Source organism: Artemia franciscana, chromosome 21 (assembly GCF_032884065.1).
Source record: "Artemia franciscana chromosome 21, ASM3288406v1, whole genome shotgun sequence".
In the NCBI taxonomy this organism is placed as follows: domain Eukaryota; kingdom Metazoa; phylum Arthropoda; class Branchiopoda; order Anostraca; family Artemiidae; genus Artemia; species Artemia franciscana.
In genome coordinates, this window is record NC_088883.1 from 7326128 (window position 1) to 7352050 (window position 25923).

At 33.3% G+C, this 25923-nt stretch overlaps 1 protein-coding gene across 2 annotated transcripts in view; it reads left to right on the forward strand.

Moving 5' to 3' along the window:
• The window catches only part of LOC136040640 (sodium/mannose cotransporter SLC5A10-like), a 141972-nt gene that overhangs the window by 42043 nt on the left and 74006 nt on the right, over positions 1-25923 (forward strand). For both annotated transcript variants that reach the window (XM_065724920.1, XM_065724921.1), the window contains exons 3-4: positions 5687-5791; positions 11491-11655. In XM_065724920.1, coding sequence (XP_065580992.1) covers positions 5687-5791; positions 11491-11655 — 270 coding nt within the window. The remainder of the gene's footprint in view (positions 1-5686; positions 5792-11490; positions 11656-25923) is intronic.

A 25923-nucleotide genomic window follows, 5' to 3' on the forward strand; every position in this document is an offset into this window, starting at 1 on the left:
CGCTTCTTAAACAAACTGTATAATTTGTATTGTAGGATGCGCTGAAGAGAAATAAATGATTATTTGATAAGGGAATTTAATTGGCAGGCAAGTAAAAAAAAAAAAAGAAGAAGAAGAAAAAAAAGAACATTTTTTCCTTATTGAGGAAGCCGGTGCACATAGGGAAGGGAGGTAGAGGTAAGGATCCCTGAATATTGTTAAAAAAGTACAAAATCAAAAATTTCGCAATAGTATACTCTCCCATATTGCTCAATTTATTGTGCATGTTGCTCAATATATTAAAAAAAATTCGGGTCATGAAGAGAAATCTGGTCAGTCTATTGTTTCCGATGAATAGTAAAAATGGTATGGGATGGTAAGTACCGATGTGGTACCAAGTGTCAAAAACAAGGGGTATCCCCTTAATGCCACATAGTGTACATCTCAGAACGCCAAGCATGCTACAATTTTTTTTCAAGCTTGGCACAGTTCTCTGTCACGCTCGTTGCAATCTTCTCCACGCTTTGTGTAGTTTTGGCCATGGTTGGCACACTTCTGCCACGTTTGGCACGCCCCACATACTGAACGTTATTTGTACAAGGGGGTGCCCCTCGGTCAATATAAGTCTCCAGGCTATCAGAATCTCTTTATCCATCTCCTTTTATTTTAATAACTCAGCTATTCGATTTGGATATTAAATAGATAAAATCATTGCTTAATAATTTGGCTATTCGTATTATGCTAGTCAGTTCTATAGTCCATGAACTTATGGATATATTCTCGGACAATCGTCAGAATTTATTTTCAAAGTCAATCTATTTTTGACAAACAGTTCTTATCCTTTTAAAAAAGAAGCTTATAGTGGCGGCTTAAAAATAAATGAAATTAATAACCTCCCTTGCTATTAGCACACTGAATCAGCCGGGATCTATTGAATCCAGTGACTCATTTGCAGGGGCGTAAATTACTCTGGAGTAGGGGATGGTTGGTCCTCTAGGGCTCGTTTCTCATCTATAGACCTAATTATCCTGTCTGAATTTTTTCAACCCTCTCCGACAGTTTCTAGCTTAAACAGTTTTTGCGATTGTGTTTTGGATTATGATTATGTAATTTTTTTGTCATGTTGTATACCTTATTACAACCTCCATTACCATATAATTTCGCATAATTCTACTTTGCTAACTTACCCCTGTTTAACCTTTTTATTGGAAAATGGATTATGCCCCTATCGGCTTTTTTAATTTACACCAATGTTCGTAGTTTAAAAATATATAATAGAGAGCTGTCCCTAAACCATCATTCCTTGGAAATTGCGCAATTAGCCCATTGAAAACAGCCTGATTTGTTTTTCATGTCTTGCTCTCCATTCAAATTTAAGTAACTTAACTTCTTTTGAATTAACCGAGCTGATTTCACTTGCTAATTATTATAAAACGAAATCGAGGAACTAGTTTCTTGTTTTCTTTGAATATTACGTAATTAAATATGCCCTTGCCGACGGGTTTGTGCAAACTCAAAAATGAAGCTTCATTCAGGAAGGCGTTAAGTATTACCTCTGTCACTATTACTTTCAAGGTATTTTATTGATGCTGATGATGTAAAGGTTCAAAACTTTTGTTTTCAGTATGGGTTGGTTTATTCAAAGCCAATGTCCCACTAAAAGCTAGATTTTTTCTGCAGCGTATTTAATAACAACCAATGCGAATTGAGGGCTTGATGACTTTCAAAAATCTTGCACACCAAGCCTCGCGTTCCAGGCGTTGTGGAAGTTTACTAGGAGTTGTAGGTACATATTCACTAAACGGAACACGCCCAAGAAGTGAAATTAGGTTAATCCTAATGAAATATAACAAAATATGATGGAAATATAATAATGTAGAAACAAAATTATGAAAACTACGACAAAGAATTATGTATAGCAAACAGCGCAGAACGCATTATATTAAATACCTAATCCAAACCCTAACCGCTTCTATAATTTTAATGAAAACATCGTTTATTTTAATGAAAACATCGTTGTTTTTCTCACTCAAAATAAGGAAATCAAAACCGATTGCAGAGAGGCAAGCTGGTTTTTGTTACAAAATTAAAACTTAAAACGAACAGAAATTACTTCGTATATGAAAGGGGCTGCTTCCTCATCAACGCCCCGCTCTTTACGCTAAGTTCGACTCTTTCTCTTAACTCTTCTTTTTAAAACAGTAAAACACTTTAGCGTAAAGAGCGGGGCGTTGATGAGGAAGCAGCCCCTTTCATATATGAAGTAATTTCTGTGCGTTTTAAGTTTTAATGTAGCTCCTTACTTTCAGTTGAAAAAACTTGTCTTTTTATTTAATTTCTGAACGTTTTTGAATCAATGCATGTTTTGATATTTGCTCTCCGCAGAGGAATAATTAAAACAAAATTTGCATATTTTTTGGGGGGGCTAAATGGCTTTCTCATAATTTTGATCGAATGATTTTGAGAAAAAAAGAGTGGGGGAGGAAGCCTAGTTGCCCTCCGATGTTTTGGTTAATTAAAAAAGCAACTAGAACTTTAAATTTTTACGAATCTTTTTATTATTAAAAGATATACGTAACTTATAAATTAGCTTACGTAAAGAACTTTTGTATTCTCATGTTTCTATTACATATATGAGAGGGTTCGCCCCCTTGTCAGTACCTCGCTCTTTACACTAAATCTTAAATTTTGCCCCAATTCATTAAGAGTGACCCCTGAATCACAAAAGCCGTAGAATAAATAGTTGAAATTACTAAAAATACTTTAGCGTAAAGAGCGAGGTATTAGGAGGAGGTGAGCCCCTCGTATGGGTAACAATTTCTGTTCCTGCTCCTTACTTCCAGCTGAAAAAAACTTTTTCATATTTATTTTTCCATTGTTTTTTTTTTTTGAATAATGCTAGTAAATCCTGCGCTCCCTTCATGGAAATTTTCTCCCCCCATGACAAATTCCTCGATGGAAAGTTCCCCCAGCATATCCCCCTCTTCTCAACCCCTCCCCCAACAAAAAAATCCTCCTGAAAACGCCTGTACACTTCCCAATAACCATTACTATATGTAAGCACTGGTCAAAGTTTGTAACTTGTAGCCGCTCCCACGGGGAGTGTGGGGAAGTAAGTCGTCCCCAAAGACATAGCTATAAGGTTTTTCGACTACGCTGAATAAAGTGGCTATTTCGGAATTTTGATCCGCTGACTTTGGGAAAATAATTAGCGTGGAAGGGGGCCTAGATGCCCTCCAATTTTTTTGGTCACTTAAAAAGGGCACTAGAATTTTTCATTTCCATCAGAATGGGCCTTCGCAACATTCTAGGACAACTGGGTCGATACGATCAACCCTGGAAAAAAAAAAACAAACAAAAAAACAAGCATCTGCCTTCTGGCAAAAAAATACAAAATTCCACATTTTTGTAGATAGGAGCTTGAAACTTCTACAGTAGGGTTCTCTGATACGCTGAATCTGATGGTGTACCTTTCGTTAGGATTCTATGACTTTTAGGGGGTGTTTCCCCCTATTTTCTAAAATGACGCACATTTTCTCAGGCTTGTAACTTTTGATGGGTAAGACTAAACTTGATGAAACTTATATATTTAAAATCAGCATTAAAATGCGATTCCATTTTTTTAGAGTTTTGGTTACTATTGAGCCGGGTCGCTCCTTACTACAGTTCGTTACCACGAATTGTTTGATTACACGGCGGAATTCTGGAGTGTGTTCATTGAATAGTACCGAGTAGTATATTGCGTGCCGCAAAGAAAGAGAGCACGGTGGAATTGCACCACCTGTGGTGAGCACGAGGTGCCTCAAAGTATACACTAGGCTTAGGAGAGTAGGCAGCAGCGAATACGCTGCTGCTGTGTGACGTCACAAAATCTGCCTGGACCTAAACAAATCTCTAACCTGTAATGCCATTGAGTACTTATCACCTTAAATGCGTTTTGACGGTAATTTCTTACAGTTAAATATGCCTCATATCTTTATATATGTGTTTAGACATCGATACATACGTACATTGTGCAGATTATTTCCTTTCTGAACGAAATATACGTAGTTTCCAATGTGTCAAAAAATATGTCGATGTTAAAAACAACGAGATAAGACGCGACTTAAACGGTTTTCGCGTTTGAAAGGAAGCATTTTAGTTTTTGGGAATAAGATGAAGTGCGTAAGGTAAATGGAGAACAAAAGGATTCTCATTTATTTATGGTGATATCTCCCAGTGCCTATAGTTTTTTCGAATAGTGAAAATATTCTATCAGTTATTCTTATTATTGCAGAACGACTAAAATTTAGTGAATTTTAATTTCGTATCGCTATATTTTTACTATTTAAATAATCAAACCATATTAATTTAATAATCTCTGTTGACTGATGTTAAAACAATGAGTTTAGAACCAATTTAAACAGTTTTTACGTTTGAAAAGAAGTATTTTAGTTTGAGGAAATGAGGTGGAGTGCGTAAAATAAATGGAAGGCAAATGTATTTTCATTTATTTATGGTGATATCTCCCAGTGCCTACAGTTTTTGTGAACAGTGAAAATATTCTATCAGTTATTCTTATTATTGCAAAATGACCACAATTTAATGAATTTTAAATTCGATCGCTATATGTTTACCATTGAAATAATCAAACCATATTAATATAATCATTTCTGTTGACCGGAAATACATGGCTATGTACTGTGTCCTCCTACTATATTGCTGTATTGTGATTTCTCATTGCTAGGCCCCATTGTAAACAAGGCTCCGTTATTGAAAAATTATTTAAAACGTACGTTGGATCAAGATTGACTTAGTGGGCTTGCACTCATGGCCATTGAAAATGACGTGCTAAGTGAATTCAATACGGACAGACTGTTTAATGAGTTTTCGAACATGAAGACTAGAAAAAATTGTTTTTCATCATAAATATCTTTATGTTATATAGTTTTATTAGTAGTATGTCATACCGATAAATTGTGAATCACTTTTTACTCCCAGTTTTTAAATATACCACCTTTATTGTCGTATTCCATTTTAAGTTTTTGTGTATTATTCAGAACACACTCAATAAGTGAAGTTAGGTATCTTCTATCACTATGCGTTACTTCTCGTAAGAGTATAAAGTCATGTTGTGTCCATATAATGCCTATATATAGGCAATATAATTGCCTCTTTTTCAGTCTTGGCAAATCCCAAATCTTCATTTCGAAATCCATGTTCAGACACTATCTTCTATCACTATGCGTAGTAAACTTAATTGAGTTTTGTTTTTGTGGCTATGAAACCGGATTTTCTCATAAAATGTACCTGCATCGTTGTTTGTTTCACGAAAGAACCTAACTTCACTTATTGAGTGTGTTCTGAATAATACACAAGTACCCATTTTAACATTTAAACCAAAATTATACTACACAATAAAAGTTTATTTATTTTTATTGTTACGCTTTTTACTAGAAAACCCTGCAAACCTTACTTTAAGGGTGTATAATTATATTTCTGTCTACCAGGGAGGAGGGGGGGGGTAAGGAACCCTGGTTCCTTAGGTAAATTGGATAGATTTTCTGTAAGTTGTGAAATGTTGATGCTTTTTAATAACTGTTTTTCCTGACTTAAAAGTGCTAGTATATTGTTTTGTTACTTTGAAAATCCCTTCTGCGAATGACATTTTTTAATTTCATCTCCATTCAAGCATATGCCGTTGGCTATAACTCTTTTTCTATTTAAGGTCGGCGCTTCCCTTTTCGCGAGCAATATTGGAAGTGAGCACTTTATTGGGATGGCTGGCTCGGGAGCTGCCGCTGGTATAGGAGTTGGTGCTTTTAATTTCAACGTAAGTCTTTCAATCTCTAACTAATGAGAAAGCTATAACATTAGAAAGCGATATATCATAAAAAAAGGTTTTGTAGGAAACACATTGAAGAGGTTTCTTCACTCGCATCAAATTTGTATACAATAAATGACATTTGACGCGCAAAATTGATGTGAACTGTAACTATTTTACTGACTACATTTCCCTAAATAATGTAACATATTTTCCCGCCACAACGGGCTGGAGCGTTGCCAAGAAATTTTAAAGAAAGGGTGAGGATAATTTCCGGAATTGGGATGATGATGTTCCAATAAATTAATAACAAATTAAAAACTTTAAATGTTTAACTAGGTTGTAATACACTCTTTAAAATTGAAAATGATAAAGTTTTAAATAAATTGCGGACGGAGGATGGTTGCGAATGTACAAGGTCTTGGGCCTCGGAGCGAAGTTTTTGTTTTCTTCATCTCCCCCCCCTGGACCCTCCATAGTGGTACTTATTTGCAATTGTCAAAGCTTATTTGTCATTTTTTTTTCTTTAACGCACCAAGGTCAGTGAAAGTAAAATATAATTGAATGCATTGAGTAAGTAGAAACTTACTCAACCAAATATACTTTAGAAATAAATTCAGCCTATGCATTTGTATATTAGGGGGTGGGTAAAGTATAGTGGGTCCTCATGCCTACTGTGTTAGGTACAATTATTCTGCATATTATGAAGTAAGAATTGTTTTCTTACATCACACTGTCCAAATACTTTGTTACCCCCTAATTTGAAAATATATTACCCAAATTATATATTTTCCATATATTCTGTCACTTCTCTTTGTCTTATGTCTGGCTCAGCTGAAAGAAACTAATGGAAAAACCGGTTCTACAATGCGTCAGTGATGAACAGCTTGAGTGGTTGAGTGGTTGGTACTATATCATACAAGTACCTCTTAAAATAGTAGGGACAATCGGAAACTTAATTTTTATAAAAGACCTCAATGCGCAGTTAGGCAGTTGTGGTAGTAGCGGGCGCCACGTCAAAAGGAGACGTCGGTGAAAAGTCAGCAAAGAGTTGGCAAAAACCTACGGCACCAATACGGCACCTACGGCAACATACGGCACCAAACAGCTTAAAAAAGTGTAGCTTTCCTTTAATGGTGTAGTCGTCTTTTCGAATCAACACATTGTTAATACTTGAATTTTTGCGGACGGAAACGAATTTAACTAATTACCTTTGCTTGTTCATTTTCATGGTTCAACGTGGCAACACTGACGAAAATCCAGTTCTACCCCAAAAGCTTTGAAACAGTTAAAAGGAACATCTTATAAAATCGGAGTTTTCAGGAACGAACATACCTAAAATTGGTCCAGGGTGGCAAAAAATGTATTTGTTTTGATATTCTTGGGACGTATGTGATTTGCTGGCAACCAGCCAACCGTACAATCGTCCGAATTCTTAATCTTCCGGGTTTGGTAATCATCTTTTAAACCTTTTTGTAGTCCTTTTGCAATGACAATGACCAAGCAATAAAGCTAACGCAAAAATCCGTTCTCATGACCATGAAAAAACTGTGAAGATACAACAAGAAGACGTGTTATTGTTATTATTATTTTACAGTTTGCACGACTCTGAGTTTATGTTAGCATTATTGATTTTTAATGTAAATAGTTTTTTATGTTAGGTTTAATTTGATGTGAGTGCAAACAAAAATCCTTATGGTTATCCATTTTTCCTCACATGATGTACTTCTTTGAGCACCAATTGTTCCGCCACGCTTGGCAAAATCAACCCTCCCTCCTCCTCTTAAGCGGTTTTCAGCCTTACCGATATCTCCCTGTGGCACAATTTGCTTTTCTCCAGAATGCTCAGCACGCGCCACATATTGAATATGATTTGAGAGCAACCCCTAGGAACAACGTCAAGCTAGAGTTAGGCCAATAGAAATTTCAATGTAGCTCCTCACTATAGAGGCTATAGGCCTTTCTAAAGTTATAAAAACTTTTTCCCGGCTTCATTTAAAGAAATAAAATTTTAGAAAAAATGACAGTTAGGATTTGAAAATTAAGTTGAGCAATTAAACGAACATAAAATGTAATGAAATAAAAAGAGAAATTAAAAAATTATCAGCATCAATATCGTGTTTGATAAGCATTATAAGAAACAGTTTTTGGTAACGAATTTCTTTTTTTCCGAGTTCATCGCACGGATTTAATTTTTACGAACTATCGACACAATTTTAAGAACTTTTCTTTGAAAAAAAAAAGCAAAATTTATATGCCTAACACTCGCTGAAATGATACTGAATTCGCAAGACAAAAAGAAAACGACGAAAAACTGTAAAAGGAATGAAAAAAATTAAACAATTTGTGTGCAACTGCCCGACTTTAGGGTCAAAGATGGGTTAACAAATCTTAAGTTCAGGTTTTTAATAAAACTGAGATATCAGTTTTGTCACTCAAATAGAGATAAGGGAGACAAAAAAAAAAAAAAATGTATTTTTAGGCCATACATTTTCATCATTTGCTCTTAGAGAGCAAAATCCTTCAAACAAGTGTTAAAAAGTCTTTCCCTTGTCCTCGTTTCTAAAGATACATCCATACCAAGATACTTAAAGATCTTAGTGTTAAAATATCCTCTTAATTTGACAAATTATAATTGGTATTTATTCCTTTGAAATATTTTAGTGCGTCATTAGTAAATAACGGTTGCGATTCAGGGAAGGTGCATGTAAAACCTAAAACACTGATAAACAGTTAAAAACAATTAAAGATTTAGTTTTATTGCTTTGACTCTTGAAACCTAACTGTGACTTCTTTGAGAAATTTGGATATTACCCATAAAAAAAAATAAAAAAATATGGATTTCTCTACCGCCTGGCATAAGCAAAAAAAAAAAAAAAAAAACTGAAATGAGAGGTTTCACCTTATCATTTAGGGTTAGCAGCTTTCAAACTACGTGTGTACTTTTTATGCAAGATTGTTTGTTTATGTTATGTTAAGTATAGCCTTTCACGGTTAAATACGTTCTTTCACACTGGGCTAACGTCGAAAGCTATAAAACCATCATAGTCATCGTCTAGAATTATCCCAATCATCATACAAACACCAAAAAACAAGAAGAACAATAGGGAATTTCTCAAGACAGTGGGAAACAAATTAGAATGAATATTTCGGCCCTATGTCCAAGGGCCGTCCTCAGCAATACAAATAAGAAAAAACAACTTACTAGAGGATAAAATCAATAAAACTAAAATTTACCAATCAATCTATTTACCAATCAATACCAATCGCTATTTTCCAATCATCATAAGAAAACTATATAAAAATTTAAAATATGAAATGGAGATTCAAGCTCTGATCATGTGTGAAAGGCTTTCATAGAAAAGTTGAAAATTAAATTTCACAATTTATAAGTTGCTCACACAGAAATTCTATTTTGTTGCTGCTTTATTAGCTTATCCGTAACATAACGTAAAATTACGTAGCGTAAAACACCAAGTAGAACACGAGTCATTTTGCCTCATACTGTGTTACTGACAAAATTTTCTCCGTAAAGTTACGTAATGTAACGTACAGTCTTAAGCTGGAGTGAAAGTTATACGCATTGTGAAAGAAACATTAGACTACTTGCCGAAATCATTTGGTTGATTATTATTGTATTTTTCGTTTCTTTGTCTTGCCTGTACTTCACATTGCGATTTGGGGTGTTAATTCACGAAATTAAGGGGGGGAGGGCAGAAGTTGATTTTTCAAAATCTAGGTGAGGGGGTAATTCTGTATTTTTTTTTTTATTCTGTTCTGTAAAAATATCACAGATGGTATTTTTCAACAAAAATACGATTTTTTTTTCAAAAGCTAGGGGGGGGATAGCAATAATATTTTCTCTGCTCTTTACAGTAACCTAGCTATTGGTGTTATGTAATCAATAGAAATAATTCAAAAACAAAAGGATCTTTAAGTTCAGAGGATTTCAGGTTTAGCATAAACTAAGGATTTTAGTTGAACTCTACACTTTATTGAATTAAAATTCGGTTTATTTTAGGCTTTTTTTGACTGAAGACCCATTCGCAATGAGATTTAACTGATACCAATAGACAGAGAGATTGTGCATTTTAAAAGCCTAAGGGCCATATACGCACAAAGATTAAAAAAAAAGGAAATAACCAACAGAACAAATTACGAAGCAAACAGAAACATAATACATAGCGAAAAATACCTAATGTAGCGAGAAATAATTGTAATTCTATAGAGTAATTAATAACTAACTGTATAAGCTTTTCAAATACCAAAAAACAAGAAGAACAACAGGGAATTTCTCAAGACAGTGGGAAACAAATTAAAATGAATACTTCGGTCCTATGTCCAAGGGCCGTCCTTAGCAATACAAAAGTATATAAGAATAAAAAACTTACAACAGGATAAAATCAATAAAACTAAAATGATTTTTTTTTTTCACAACAGTCCCAGCATCCTTACCTCAGCGAAGTTCAACAAGGACTGATAAATAAATTTTCATCACAATTTATTTATCAGTCCTGGTTGAACTTCGCTGAGGTAAGGATACTGGGACTGTTTTGAAAAAATTTCATTTAAGCTCTATTGATTTTATCCTTTTGTAAGTTTTTTATTCTTATATACTTTTGTATTGCAGAGGACGGCCCTTGGATATAGGGCCGAAATATTCAGTCTAATTTGTTTCCCACTGTCTTGCAAAAAGAATTCTATTGCTCTTGTTTTTGGTGTTTGTGATGAAAAGGCAGCGTGGTCTTCGTCGCTATTTATATAAACTTTTCCTTTTATCTGAGAATTTATCTATGTACACATGGACACGAAATATTGTGGTTGGATTACTACTTGGTAGAATACCAGGGAGGAGCAGAACAATCCCTTGTAAGTATTTTTCCCTTAAATTAGAGAGCACTGGGTACTTCCGGAGAAAGTGATCCAAATCTTCGTCCTCGTCTTTATAAAGGGGACAAACATACCACCCTTCCGGATCAACTATCTTTTTGTCGAACCCCTTTTGCCTGCTCTAGATTGGAAAGCAATTTGCCTTAAGCTGAATCCATCGACATAAAATCATAGCCGGTGAAGTAAATTTAAAATAAACTTCCTCTTCAAACCTAGGTTTAGCCTGATTATAATGATTCAACGTTGTTGAATTCAAAACCATTCCTCGCCAATACTGAATTTCTTAACTCTCTAAGATAAATCGTACCTGGCTTTCTAAATATGTTGGTAATCAAGACCGGTAACGAGAACCAAGACCATCATTCCATAAGTAAGGGATTCCCACTATTTCAAGTAATGACCTAATTTGAGACGACCACGACGCTTTCAAACCATAATTCAATCAATCAATCAATCAATCAATCAATTTATTAATACTAAAGAAAACTATTACAAAAGTAAATCAGTTAATAGACCCAAGAAGCTATGCTTGTAATGGGCAAAATTCAAGATCTGATAATATGCTGCTCTTACTAGTCTATCTTCATTATATATATATATATATATATATATATATATATATATATATATATATATATATATATATATATATATATATATATATATAATGGTAATTATGACCATTCTTATAACAATACAATTATGACTATAGTTATAATTATAACCATTTATATTAAAATTATAATTATACATTTTTGATATAACTGGTAGGTATTATTATTGAAACAAAAATTATATTTAATTTCTTTTTAATTTAGAGTATTGTGCTTCTTCAGCTGCTTGGTTGGATTTTTCTTCCAGTATATATAGCAAGTGGCGTTTACACATTACCTGAGTACATGACGAGACGTTTCGGTGGCCAAAGGATTAGAATATACCTTGCTGTACTTTCTCTTATCCTCTACATTTTCACAAAAATATCGGTAATATATTGTTCTTTTGCTTTATATTTAATTAAATAGGGAATGCCTCCCATGAGAATAAAAAGGAATAAAAAAAACTGTAAAAAACGATTAATTAAATGTAAAATATGATAAATCATCAGAAGAATTCAAAGTTTTCAATTAAAATGTTTTTAGATATGCTCGTAACACATTTTATATTTTTTTCAAAATTATTACAATCGGCTTTTTTTCGTAAAAATGAAGCAATATCGCAAAAATAGACGAATTTATTAGAAAATGTAAGACTTCATGGGAGGAAGGGAGTGTTATCACTTGTCTTCTACCTTTTAACTAAATTATCAATAATAAATGGTTTTATATATTTATTTTAAGTTAAAAAACACTGGTGTTCTGCCATGAACAAAAAACAAAACAACAAAGACATCGACAAAATAAATAAGAAATACTAGAAATTACAGGAATCGTAAAGTATCTAGTTTTTTTGGAGGGAGGGAGGGGTGAGGGCCTGTACCCTTCGTGCTTGCCCCTGCTTAATCTCCCCTTTGAAATTTATTCCTTGTAAAATCAGTAGTAATAGTATTAAAGAGTAAAAAAAATTGTTTTCGTTTTAAGATTTATGAATATATACGTTTTAAGAATTTATGAACAAATGAATTCATAAATTTATAAATAATAAAATATGAATAAATATGTTTACAAGACATAATAGTTTATAGACAAAATATCCTTGCAAGATATTTTGCTTTTTGATACAGGTATGGTTATAAGCACCGTTATCTATAATCTATTCATTCTTAACCTATTTTCTGTAAACCAAATTTAAGAGGGCTAGACATGGGATACATACTTGGGGGAGTATCCCATGTAAACGGAAAAAGCTAAAGGCTTCTCATGGTTTTTGGAAACGTAACCTCAAAACTCACAAAAAAATTATTTTTAATCGAAAAAGAATTTAAAAAACCCAAAATTTTAAAATTTTATTTCAAGAAGTAATAAATTTGGATTTATTTTGTGATATCCTTATATTTATTATATTATAAATTTAACACTTTTAGAATTTTAAGAAACATCTTTGACAAAAATGGTCTTTTTAGTGTGGACATACCAATTTCGTCCATCCAATCAATGGTGTTAAATGGTCTTTCATAGTCTAATTTTGACAGAAAATATCCCTACCCCCGATGACTGGGGATAGTGCTACCCCTTGAGACCCAGCTATGGATCATTGAATGCCTCTCTAATAAATGTTGTAAGGGTTCTACTTGCGTTTCGAAAGATTTTGCTAGTAATAAACTGGAGTCAAAGATGATCAACCCGTCCAACATTTACTTCGACTTGGCCATGAGCCGAATCACAGCTAAGGACTATCTTCGGATTACATTCGAGCTATAGCTATACCGGGGCTCGGCTAGTTCTCGTAACCACTTTTAAATTGAGTCTTTACTTCAGGTAATCCCTGTTTGAGGTTAGATCAAGTTCTAAATAATGGCGTCATCCACACCAGAAAAAAGGAAATTTTCCCACCTGTATTAACATGGATTTAACTAGTTGCTCAATAATACAAGTCGTACAGCCCTTTAAAAACTGTAAAATTTTCTAGGAAGCGTTGTTATTGTAAACTTTATAATGCGAGTCTATAGGTAGTTTTAAGTTTGCCTGATTTAAAGTCGACAAAAATTTGAGACCCTGTAGATCAAGTAGATAATACTTGGAATCCGAAGGTATAAACATTATATTGTATAATAACTAGAAGTCTCTAAAGTATTTTAAGAAGACATAGACAAACATGTCCCTTAGTCCCAAAGAAGTTAAAAACCAGCCGTTACGTTAGTCTGATCATGCATCAGCGTGCATAATTGTGAGTGAACTCCAAAAAATTCTTTGAACCGAACTTAGGGGGAGCAATTATTATTTCTCACTTTGGTATCTACGAAGGAGGGGAGGGGGCCTTTCGGTCCGTTTATCCTTCTTTTATTGAATTATTTGTTTTTTTTATTGCCTCAAAAACTTCTTAGTGTTAGAATTAAAGACACACGCTAGTAACTTTTCTAGTCCCAGATGTCCTTGATAGAGACAGCTACTCCCTAACCTTTATTTTGTCCTTTTCTTTTTGAAAATTCCGTAGTCAAAGAAATAACCCTTCTTTTAGAAACAAGCTTTTCAAGACAATATAATTATGCATAATTTATTGCGACTCGTTATCGAAATATAAACTTTTTGCTGTTAGTAATTCATTAATTATGGATAGACTAAATGAACCGTCGCCACGTAAGGAAATACATCATTTAAGATATAAATCATAAATTGAGGGCGAATTTTTCGATTCTTTTTGCAAAGTTCAAACTTCTTCCTCTCAAGGGAGACCTCGCAGCATCTATCTGTACCGTAGGCGCAGTTTATGGAGAAAGGTTTAGGGTTCAAGGCCCCGTGGGTGAAGCTTAGGAGGGCTTCAGTCAACCGAGACACTTAGCTACCTTCGGCAGAACATCTGAAAACAACAAATTGCCTGGAGTAATACGGCTGAGCCACTCCCCTCCCCTGTTGGTCCATATCTGTTTGGTTGTTCTTCTTCTTTGATTATAGTAACAACTACCCTATATATAAAATATGCAATCAATAAATTATTCCTCTCAGCAACACAGAGGCAATTGTAGGCCCTATATAGGCCTTATTCGTTTGGCTGTTCTTCTTCTTCGACCATAGTAACAACTACGCTATGTATATACAATCATTCAGTCACTTCTCTCAACCACGCAGAAGCAACTGTAAGTTGGTTGAGTATTTATTTGGTTGTTCTTCCTCTGCCTCAAGTGCACAGAAGTAACTGTATACAGACGAAATATTCGTTTGGTTGTTCTTTTTAAACTTTACCGATAGTAACAACTCCCCTATGTATAAAATATAAAGTCAATAAGCTACTCCTCTCAACAACAGAAGCACCTGTATGCAGGTGACGCATTCGTTTGGGTGTTCCTCTTCTTTGACCCCAGCAACACAAAAGTACTGTATACAGACAAAATGTTCGTTTGGTTTTGATAGTCAATGAGTTACTTTTATCAACAACGGAGAAGCAACTATATGCAGGCGAATTATTCGTTTGGTTGTTGTTCTTCTTCGACATAGAATAGATGTTGTTCTTCATCGACATAGAATAGATGTTGTTCTTCTTCGACATAGAATAGATGTTGTTCTTCTTCAACATTGTATACAATATACAATCAAAGAGTTACTTCTCTCAACAACACAGAAGCAACTATATGCAGGCGAAGTATTCGTTTGGTTGTTGTTCTTCTTCGACATAGAATAGATGTTATTCTTCTTCGACATAGAATAGATGTTGTTCTTCATTGACATAGAATAGATGTTGTTCTTCTTCGACATAGAATAGATGTTGTTCTTCATCGACATAGAATAGATGTTGTTCTTCTTTGACATAGAATAGATGTTGTTCTTCTTCAACATTGTATACAATATACAATCAAAGAGTTACTTCTCTCAACAACACAGAAGCAACTATATGCAGGCGAAGTATTCGTTTGGTTGTTGTTCTTCTTCGACATAGAATAGATGTTATTCTTCTTCGACATAGAATAGATGTTGTTCTTCATCGACATAGAATAGATGTTGTTCTTCTTCGACATAGAATAGATGTTGTTCTTCTTCAACATTGTATACAATATACAATCAAAGAGTTACTTCTCTCAACAACACAGAAGCAACTATATGCAGGCGAAGTATTCGTTTGGTTGTTGTTCTTCTTCGACATAGAATAGATGTTATTCTTCTTCGACATAGAATAGATGTTGTTCTTCATCGACATAGAATAGATGTTGTTCTTCTTCGACATAGAATAGATGTTGTTCTTCTTCAACATTGTATACAATATACAATCAAAGAGTTACTTCTCTCAACAACACAGAAGCAACTATATGCAGGCGAAGTATTCGTTTGGTTGCTCTTCTTCTTCGACCTCAATAATACAGAAGCAACTGTTTACAGATAAAATATTCGTTTGGTTGTTCTACTTCTTCGATCACAGTAGCAACAATTGCCCTAGCTATACAACCACCCGACCTACTCGTCTCAACAGCGCAGAAGCAAATGAATACTAGCCAAATGCTTGTTTGGTTCTTTTTCTTTCTCTTTTTTTCCTCCCAGCCCTAGACCAGTTGTTTTTAAGATTTGCTTCTTTGGTTCTGTCGCAGTATTTTAAATAGTTAGACCTCCTTATAATATTTTATGACGACGGAGTTTGCGTTGGCACACTGAGTTGGGTGGAAAAAGGGAAATGGTCCCCCACTTTAGAATTGTAAATCCTGTTTAATGTGTATACAGTAAAATGGTTAGGACAAAATTGTTGTTATTGCTCAATGAAACTGAGCACCATTATTCTTAGGAAACTAAAACTTGTTATGTAATCTTTAATTTTGTCATATAAAAACTTTTATGAGCTTATATGTTATATAAACTTCATGGATTTATCTATACAGGTTCTATAAAATAATGAGGTTTAGAGCGAAATAAAACTTTTGGCATAATTTCTTATAAAATAAGAGCTCCTCTGTTTCCAGTGACGCTTTTATTGGACTTTTTTTCTTCAGTAATTTATATTGTTGAATTTCAACCTTGAACCTCCCCATTATGTAATCTAGAATTTTTTTGAAGATATAAATTTTTCTTGTTATTAAAGGTGGATGGTTTAAGTATCCTATAAGGGGTTTTCAGGTATGGTGATTCTAAGGGTTTACTTTTTATTTTGACCTGACGTCGTTTTTGAGGGGATTCAGGTTATTTTTAAACATTCGCATAAATGTGTTTTCAAAATAACATTTTATGCTTACGAATAATCTAAATAATAGTTGTTATTTCTGAATCAGCTACAAATGGTACTTTTTTAAGCGTGTTTTTAAAGTTTGGGTTACTGTGGGCTGTCGATCGTTCTTTACTAGATTACAGCTATCGGTGCCACCATGACAGAAAATACTTTGCCGCATTTTAAAAGCTTATAAATCGATGGTATGCTATGGCGTATTTTGAGATTTATAATTCTTCCCCAAAGTTAGAAGCGTTAAAATACTATAGCTTAACCCACAGAGTATGAGAAACGTATAAGATCCGAAATTGATGCTTGTGTCAAAAAACAAATGCCATCTATAATTTAGGCCCCCTCCCGCGCTCATTTTTTCCCCAAAGTCACCGGATCAGAATTCTGAGATAGCCATTTTATTCACCATAGTCGAAAAACCTAATAACTATGTCTTTGGGGACGACTTACTCCCCCACAGTCAAAGTGGGAGGGGCTGCAAGTTACAAACTTTGACCTGTATTTACATATACTAATGGTTATTGGGAAGTGTACAGACATTTTCAGGGGGATTTTTAGGTTGGGGGGCGAGTTGAGGGGGGAATACGTGGGAGGATATTTCCATGGAGGATCTTGTCACGGGGAAAGAGAATTTAAATGAAGGAGACGCAGGATTATCTGGTATTACTTAAAAAAAACAATGAAAAAAAAAAATATGAAAAGTTTCTTCAAAAAATGCTAAAAAATCCTGCCCCCTTCTTGGGAATTTTCTTCCATGACAAATTTCTCCATCGAAAGTTCCCCGTGCATAAACCCCTCCGCTCAACCCCTCCCCCTAACAAAAAATCCCCCTGAAAGCGTCTGTACACTTCCCAATAACCATTAAAATATGTAAACACTGGTCAAAGTTTGTAACTTGCAGTCCCTCCCAAGAGGACTGTGGGGGAGTAAGCCGTCCCCAAAGACATAGTTAATAGGTTTTTCGACTATGTTAAATAAAATGGCTATCTCAGAATTCCGATCCTGTGACTTTGGGAAAAATGAGCGTGAGAGGGGTCGAGGTGCCCTGCAATTTTTGGTCACTTAAAAGGGCACTAGAACTTTTAATTTCCAGAATGAGCTCTCTCGTGACATTCTAGCACTACTGGGTCGATACGATCACCCCTGGGAAAAAACAACAAATAAACAAATAAATACGCATCCGTGATCTGTCGGCAAAAAAATTCAAAATTATACATTGTGTAGATAGGAGCTTGAAACTTCTACTGTTTGGTTTTCTGATACGCTCAATCTGATGGTGTGATTTAGTTAAGATTCTATGACTTTTAAGGGGTGTTTCTCCCTATTTTCTAAAATAGTGAAAAATTTTTCAGGCTCGTACTTTTTGATGGATAATTCTAAACTTAATGAAACTTATATGTTTAAAATCAGCATTAAAATGCGATTCTTTTGATGCAATTATTGTTATAAAAATTCCGTTTTTTAGAGTTTCAGTTACTATTGAGCCAGATCGTTCCTTACTACAGTTCGTTACTACAAAATGTTTGATGATGAACTGTAAACCACCATTAAAAGGATTTAAAGAACGACAAATCCATTGGGTAACATAGAAGCTGTATTTGCAGCGTTTTACAATGCAAATACGGAAAATATTACTATTTTGTTGTCCAAATTCCTGAAAACGGTACTTTACCCTGACATTATTTCTTTTGCTTATTAAAAAAGGCACTAGATATGGTGATTTCCATCCAAACGGGCCCCTTTTCAATATTCTACGACCTTTGGTCTTTTATGATCACTTCCGAAAAGAATAAAATAAAAAGGAGACTCAGCAGTCCCTACAAAATGTCCCCGACAAAAATGTAACTTTTCTCGTTGTTTGAGTTAGGGGGCCGTAAATACCGCATAGGGTTTTTGATAATGGTAATATCAATGGAGTGTTGTTTGTTTCTATTTTAAATCATTTTTTACTCAAATATTTGTTTCATAAGTTTCAAATTACTATCATTTTAAATCTTAATAAGAGTTATTATACGGAATGAGTGTTTATTAGAATTTTTTTTCTTGACAGTTTCTTAGAAAATGTACCTTTTCGCTTATTATTGAAGCGAAATTATTAAATATTAATTTAATTAATTATTAATTTTAATAATTATTTAATTTAATTTATAATTTGATTATTTTTTATTATTATCTAATTATTATTTATTATTTATTTATTTATTAATTTAATTAAATTATTAATTTAATTAATTAAATATTATTATTTAAGCGAAATCTTATAATAAGATTTCGCTTATTATTGGGCTTTTTTTGCTCTTTACTAGACAGTAGCTGATGCTGCAACCATGATCTCAGCAGATGATAAGACAAATAAGTTGCTATTTCCTTTAACTTTCATTTCAAATATACTAACACCCTATCTCCCAAGGGGAATTTCTTCAGCCTTTCCCTCGTAGTGTCCAGGTTTTCCCTCTTACCATATGTTATCTATGCCTTGACATTTTTTACGGAGCTTTTGCCTCCGAAATAAATTACTTCATGTATTCCTGCCACCGGTTTGATAAAACAGCTGCTGAAAACCCTGCCATTTTCAATAATTACCCTCCCCCCTTTCATTCTCCACCTACCCATGTCGATAGCTATTAGCTGTTTTGCACTGGCAAGACGTAAAAATTGATCTTCCTCCTAAATTGAAATTTCCAAATGTTTCTTGGCACTTGTCAAGAACTTTATAAATAAAACTGGAAATCACTGAGATATATTGACAGGCACTTGTTCATCTTTTGAACTAATTAATATATGTTTTGGTTCTAACTAAAGGCTGTTAGCTGATGAGCTACAATAAGTGGTTTTCTAGTTCTATTTTGTTGCCAAAATCGACCAGGGAAATGTCGCACCAAAATTTCCCTTGAACTTTTCAAATTTTCCTTCATGACTATGTCCATTAGAAGTGTATACAAATTTAAAGCGCTGAATGAGCTCATAAAAGTCTAACAATAAATGATCTTTAACAATCAAAGATTGCTAGGGCTAGAAAAATCGTATTATACCTTTTAATTACCTTAGTAAATTTGGAGCCTTGCAGGAGAATTACTCGCAGGCTTGTGCCCTGTTAAATTCCAGTCTTGTGGATTATAGATCGTTTTCTCATCATCATTAATAGCTACATAACTTTCAAAGTTATTCAAACAGCTATTAAATTTTGTGCATACAAATTCAAGCAACAAAATCTAAAAAAAAATATGATGACAGAGAGGGGTGGGGGTCGAACAATCCCCACCTAGCCAAACCTTTGACCACTAGACTAAGGCAGACCTCCCCAGTGCCTCGTTCTTCACTCCAAAGTTTTTGTAGTGCTTCATTTATATTTCAGGAATCACTCTGAAATAATTGGGATAAAAAGTCAAACTTTAGCGTAAAGAGCAATGTCTTGAACAGGGGGCAGCTCCTCTCCTATATGGAAGAATTTTGTATTATTTTAGGGTTTAATGTTAATCATTAATTTCCGTTTAAAAAAAAAAAATTTAATTTCTGATTGTTTTCAAATAATACCGGGAAATCTGACTCCTCCTTCCATCGAAAATCCCACCCCACAAGAAATTCCTCCATAGAAAATTACTCTCGCGTAAAATCCTTTCACACTCTGGATAATTCCCCTCATACAATTCCATTTTCTTTAAAAACTCCCCGGAAAATTTCCTGCGGGCAATTCCGCCCGGGGAATTCTCGTTAGCCTAATTTCATTTGAAAAAAGATGTGTTGGGAGGGGGCCTGCTGCCATCCAACCACTTCTGAGTATAAAAAGGACACTAGGCCTTTCAATTTCCAATTGAATGAACTCTATTTGAAGTTTCTACGACAACTCCTTCTATACGAAGTGCCCTGGTCTAAAAAACAGCCCCTCCCCCCCAAAAAATGAAATAATAATATATTGTGCCCACATCGCTTGTTACTTAGGCAGCCCTATTACACTGCCTAGGATAAAATATCCATAGAAGACGACAAAAAAAAGTTAGTGGCCTTTTAAGCTTCCTTCGGGTGAATACACGAAAAATTTTGAATAAAATTTTTTTAATGTCATAAGGGGGCATTAGGATTTTAAAAATTTCTATATGGGACATGGCCTAAACTCTGTTGGGAACCATTGCTCTACACGTACTCAATTCCAAAAATTGCTTGCACCTCGAGTAAAAAACAAAACACAAAAATAGTAATATTTTATCGTATATGTTGGCTTTTATCTCCGACTATCTCTAAGCCTACGTTCCAACATTAGCTGTTGGGTTGGACCCGTAACATCAACTTACACACATTATCAACAAACCGAAAAGTGATGTCGATTCCCTTTTTAAAATATACTGAATTGTAAGTTAAAAAACAAAAAAAAAAAAAAAATGAAGGAAATTTACGATATTCAATTGTGTCAATTGTGGGAGTGAGGGGAGTAGTTAGCACTCTTACCTTTTTTCTTGACTGGGAACCTTGACTTTATAAATTATATCCTAATCTACTCTCCACTATATCTAAGGCAAGATCGGTACAGCAGAAAAACAAAGATCTTTTTTATCAGATGACGTTTGAGTATCTTCTGAAGCTTAAAGACCATGGATCTTGACCATTTTGCCTCCGCCGTGTTGAATCTGATTAGATTTGTATCCACTCCCTTTTACAAATGCATATATTTTAGTAATTGCATTTTAGTAATTGTATTTTATTTAGTAATTGTAGTTGGAACCCAATTATTATAGCCTTTTTTTTCTTCATGAAGCTTTTTTCCAAGAACTCTGCTAGAGATTTGCTATTCTCTGCGAATTCCCTTCGTGCACCTTCTTGAGTGTTCAATGGAGAAATATTTTCAAGTAATGTTCTTATATCTATGCGCGGCTTGTATCGCTCAACAATTTGCTTAAATAGATTTACATCTCTTTTTAGTAAATCTCCTGCTTCATTATTTGGTGGATCATTTGAATAGGGTTCTAATGATACGTGATAAAAACGTGTCCAAAAACTAGGGTCTTTATGCTCAAATTTTGCTCCAACCTCCCCTTAGGATATTTAATGACAAAACATTCTTTAAATTCATGTTAGGATGATATATGAGAGTCTCTCACTTTTTTTTCTGTGTAGAAATGGGATATTTTTGTCTCTCACCAACTTTAATGCTGAAGCTATATGTCGTAAAATCCTTTGACAGGCCTGATGACAATTTTAAAATCTAAAGTGTCTTCTGGGTCAGGAAATAAGATACAAACGTTCGAAAGATCTAACTCATTTAAGTTGTTTGTATTCTTAACCTGATACTGGAGATTCATTTCTGCCCTGTTTTCTTTGGCTTTTAGGCTGTTACAGCTCACCATGGTGGCTGAGCATTCTAAGGGATTGCAACCAATCGCGTTTCCAAGGTTGGTGGTGCCCGGGGAAAATTAATTACTCTCCCTCCCGACTCAAATATAAGCATAACAAGCCGAATCAAAGTGGGTGATTCGCCAGCCACCATCAACCCCCTAGCCACCAGGACCGAGGCAGCTGCTCCGGTTGCTCCCCTAGGAACGGTTCTGATTGCAACTAGTAATGTATGCACAACAATTATAGAGAAAGTACAAGCTGGTTTTTAATTTTTATAAGATTTGAAGGATTTAGACTTTTAGCTGATTTTTAGCGGATTTTTAGCGGATTTTTTACTTTTAGCCTGGTGCATTGAATTATAGTTTAATAGTTAAAATTGGGAACTGTATTAAGTAGTTTTTCCGTGTAGTAATCATCGATATCTCTTACTATTGTAGCTTAAATTTCCATGGTTGAACTGAACCAGTGGCTTCGACTCCCGAAAGTATTAGTGGTGGTCATAACTGTTTTTGTTTTAGGGGTGGGAGAGAATTTTCAATTTTTTATTCGTAAATGAAAATTCGAAAAAGAAGGCATTTTTTCAATGAAAATACCAAAAAAGGTAATTTTTCAAAGTCTAGGGGGGATATGGAGGGCCAAAGATAATGTAAACGTGTGTCTTTTCAATGTTTATGTGTGGTGGGAACATGGGCGGACCTAGAGCAAAATCTTAGGGGGAGGGCAATGTGACAAGGGTGCCAATAATTGACCAAATTGACAAATCTATTTAAAAAAAGAGTGAAAAACAGGGGGGAAACAAGGAACTAGGGCGTCACAAAATCTTGGGGCTAGGAGGGTGAACATCCCCCTTCTCTCCCCTGGATCTGCCAGTGGGTGGGAAGACACCGTTTATATATACGCCGCTCGATATAATAGCTTTGGACTTACCAAAAATCAAACTATTAATTGAGCATCAAATTGATGCCAATTTAATTAGCGTAATTGCCTCTTTGAGATAGACCACAAATTGTCAAATACCTAAACAAACGATGTGATATTCGTCCAAATTACACTGGTGAGCCGTAGGGAATCCTGTTATGTCTAATTTTGCCCCTTGAAAGGATGAGCACCCTTGGAGTCGAATTCTTGAATAAATGGAAATTTGTTGATTATCTTAACAAGTTACAAAACTTAAAAGTAGTCCAGTAGATAAAATTGAACAGATATCCCAACGTTCACTCTTTCTAACTTCCCATGACGTCGCCCAAAGTACCTCCCAATAGTACCTTGAGATCACTCGCAGTTTCTATGTCAAGCAGTTTGAAAATGGGACTATCGTACTAATGATATATTAAAACATACAAATAACACGTTTCCCTCCCCAAACACCTTGAAGATCTAAATATATTAAATCACAATGTTCGTAATTTTTCCTCCCATTTTCAAAAATGCAGTCAAAAATATGCACATAAGAAATGTATTCAATGAGGGTAAAGTCACTTATATATCCTTTCTTAAGAAAACCAATTCGGTCAGTCTGAGGGAAAGGTGAATAAAATATCCTTCTGTTTTGCTAGAACTACTTTCACTAATCCCGAACAAATTTACTTTGCCCTTACCCTCCCCCCTTTCGAACTTACAGTCATCGTCATGCTAGAAAAATTCTCCATCTTAGTCTCAATCGAATTCTAATCTTTTTGACACGTTGAGCTTTTCCCGTTTTTTTATTGTTTTTATTCATTGATTCGTAATTGTGAATTTGGCCCATCTGGGCTTTTGATAGTCATTTTTTTGAAAATAAATCTTACCAAAAATAAATTGAAATTAATTTCCCAATTTTGAGTTTTGTGCGAAATATTTTTAAATTTTGTTTGAAATTTCGAAATTTATTTCGAAAGTAAAACTTCGATAATAAATCTTGTTCCTTATCTTCTATGGTGAATTTTCGAGTATTGTGTTGAATGACCTTGTGTGGTTATTAATAAATTTGTTATTATTATTATAATTATTACTGTTATTATTATTACTATTCTTGTCATTATTATTGTATTTCAGGTCAACTTGTACAGTGGTGCTATCTTTATTCAAGAAGTAAAATTAAACAAATAAAATTTCAAGTAAAATTAAACAAGTAAAATTTCAAGTAAAATTAAACAAGAAGTAAAATTAAACAAGTAAAATTAAACAAGCAAAATTAAACAAGTAAAATTTCGATAATAAATCTTGTTCTTTATCTTCTATTGTGAATTTTCGAATATTGTGTTGAATGACCTTGTGTGGTTTTTAATAAATTTGTTATTATTATTATTATTACTGTTACTATTATTACTATTCTTGTCATTATTATTGTATTTCAGGTCAACTTGTACAGTGGTGCTATCTTTATTCAAGAAGTAAAATTAAACAAGTAAAATTTCGAGTAAAATTAAACAAGTAAAATTAAACAAGAAGTAAAATTAAACAAGTAAAATTAAACAAGTAAAATTTCGATAATAAATCTTGTTCTTTATCTTCTATTGTGAATTTTCGAGTATTGTGTGGAATGACCTTGTGTGGTTTTTAATAAATTTATTATTATTATTATTATTACTGTTATTTTATTACTATTCTTGTCATCATTATTGTATTTCAGGTCAACTTGTACAGTGGTGCTATCTTTATTCAAGAAGTAAAATTTCAAGTAAAATTAAACAAGTAAAATTTCAAGTAAAATTAAACAAGTAAAATTTCAAGTAAAATTAAACAAGAAGTAAAATTAAACAAGTAAAATTAAACAAGTAAAATTTCGATAATAAATCTTGTTCTTTATCTTCTATTGTGAATTTTCGAATATTGTGTTGAATGACCTTGTGTGGTTTTTAATAAATTTGTTATTATTATTATTACTGTTACTATTATTACTATTCTTGTCATTATTATTGTATTTCAGGTCAACTTGTACAGTGGTGCTATCTTTATTCAAGAAGTAAAATTAAACAAGTAAAATTTCAAGTAAAATTAAACAAGTAAAATTTCAAGTAAAATTAAACAAGAAGTAAAATTAAACAAGTAAATTTAAACAAGTAAAATTTCGATAATAAATCTTGTTCTTTATCTTCTATTGTGAATTTTCGAATGTTGTGTTGAATAACCTTGTGTGGTTTTTAATAAATTTGTTATTATTATTATTACTGTTACTATTATTACTATTCTTGTCATTATTATTGTATTTCAGGTCAACTTGTACAGTGGTGCTATCTTTATTCAAGAAGTAAAATTAAACAAGTAAAATTTCAAGTAAAATTAAACAAGTAAAATTTCAAGTAAAATTAAACAAGTAAAATTTCAAGTAAAATTAAACAAGAAGTAAAATTAAACAAGTAAAATTAAACAAGTAAAATTAAACAAGTAAAATTTCGATAATAAATCTTGTTCTTTATCTTCTATTGTGAATTTTCGAATATTGTGTTGAATGACCTTGTGTGGTTTTTAATAAATTTGTTATTATTATTATTACTGTTACTATTATTACTATTCTTGTCATTATTATTGTATTTCAGGTCAACTTGTACAGTGGTGCTATCTTTATTCAAGAAGTAAAATTAAACAAGTAAAATTTCAAGTAAAATTAAACAAGTAAAATTTCAAGTAAAATTAATCAAGTAAAATTAAACAAGTAAAATTAAACAAGTAAAATTAAACAAGTAAAATTTCGATAATAAATCTTGTTCTTTATCTTCTATTGTGAATTTTCGAATATTGTTTTTGAATGACCTTGTGTGGTTTTTAATAAATTTGTTATTATTATTATTACTGTTACTATTATTACTATTCTTGTCATTATTATTGTATTTCAGGTCAACTTGTACAGTGGTGCTATCTTTATTCAAGAAGTAAAATTAAACAAGTAAAATTTCAAGTAAAATTAAACAAGTAAAATTTCAAGTAAAATTAAACAAGAAGTAAAATTAAACAAGTAAAATTAAACAAGTAAAATTAAACAAGTAAAATTTCGATAATAAATCTTGTTCTTTATCTTCTATTGTGAATTTTCGAATATTGTGTTGAATGACCTTGTGTGGTTTTTAATAAATTTGTTATTATTATTATTACTGTTACTATTATTACTATTCTTGTCATTATTATTGTATTTCAGGTCAACTTGTACAGTGGTG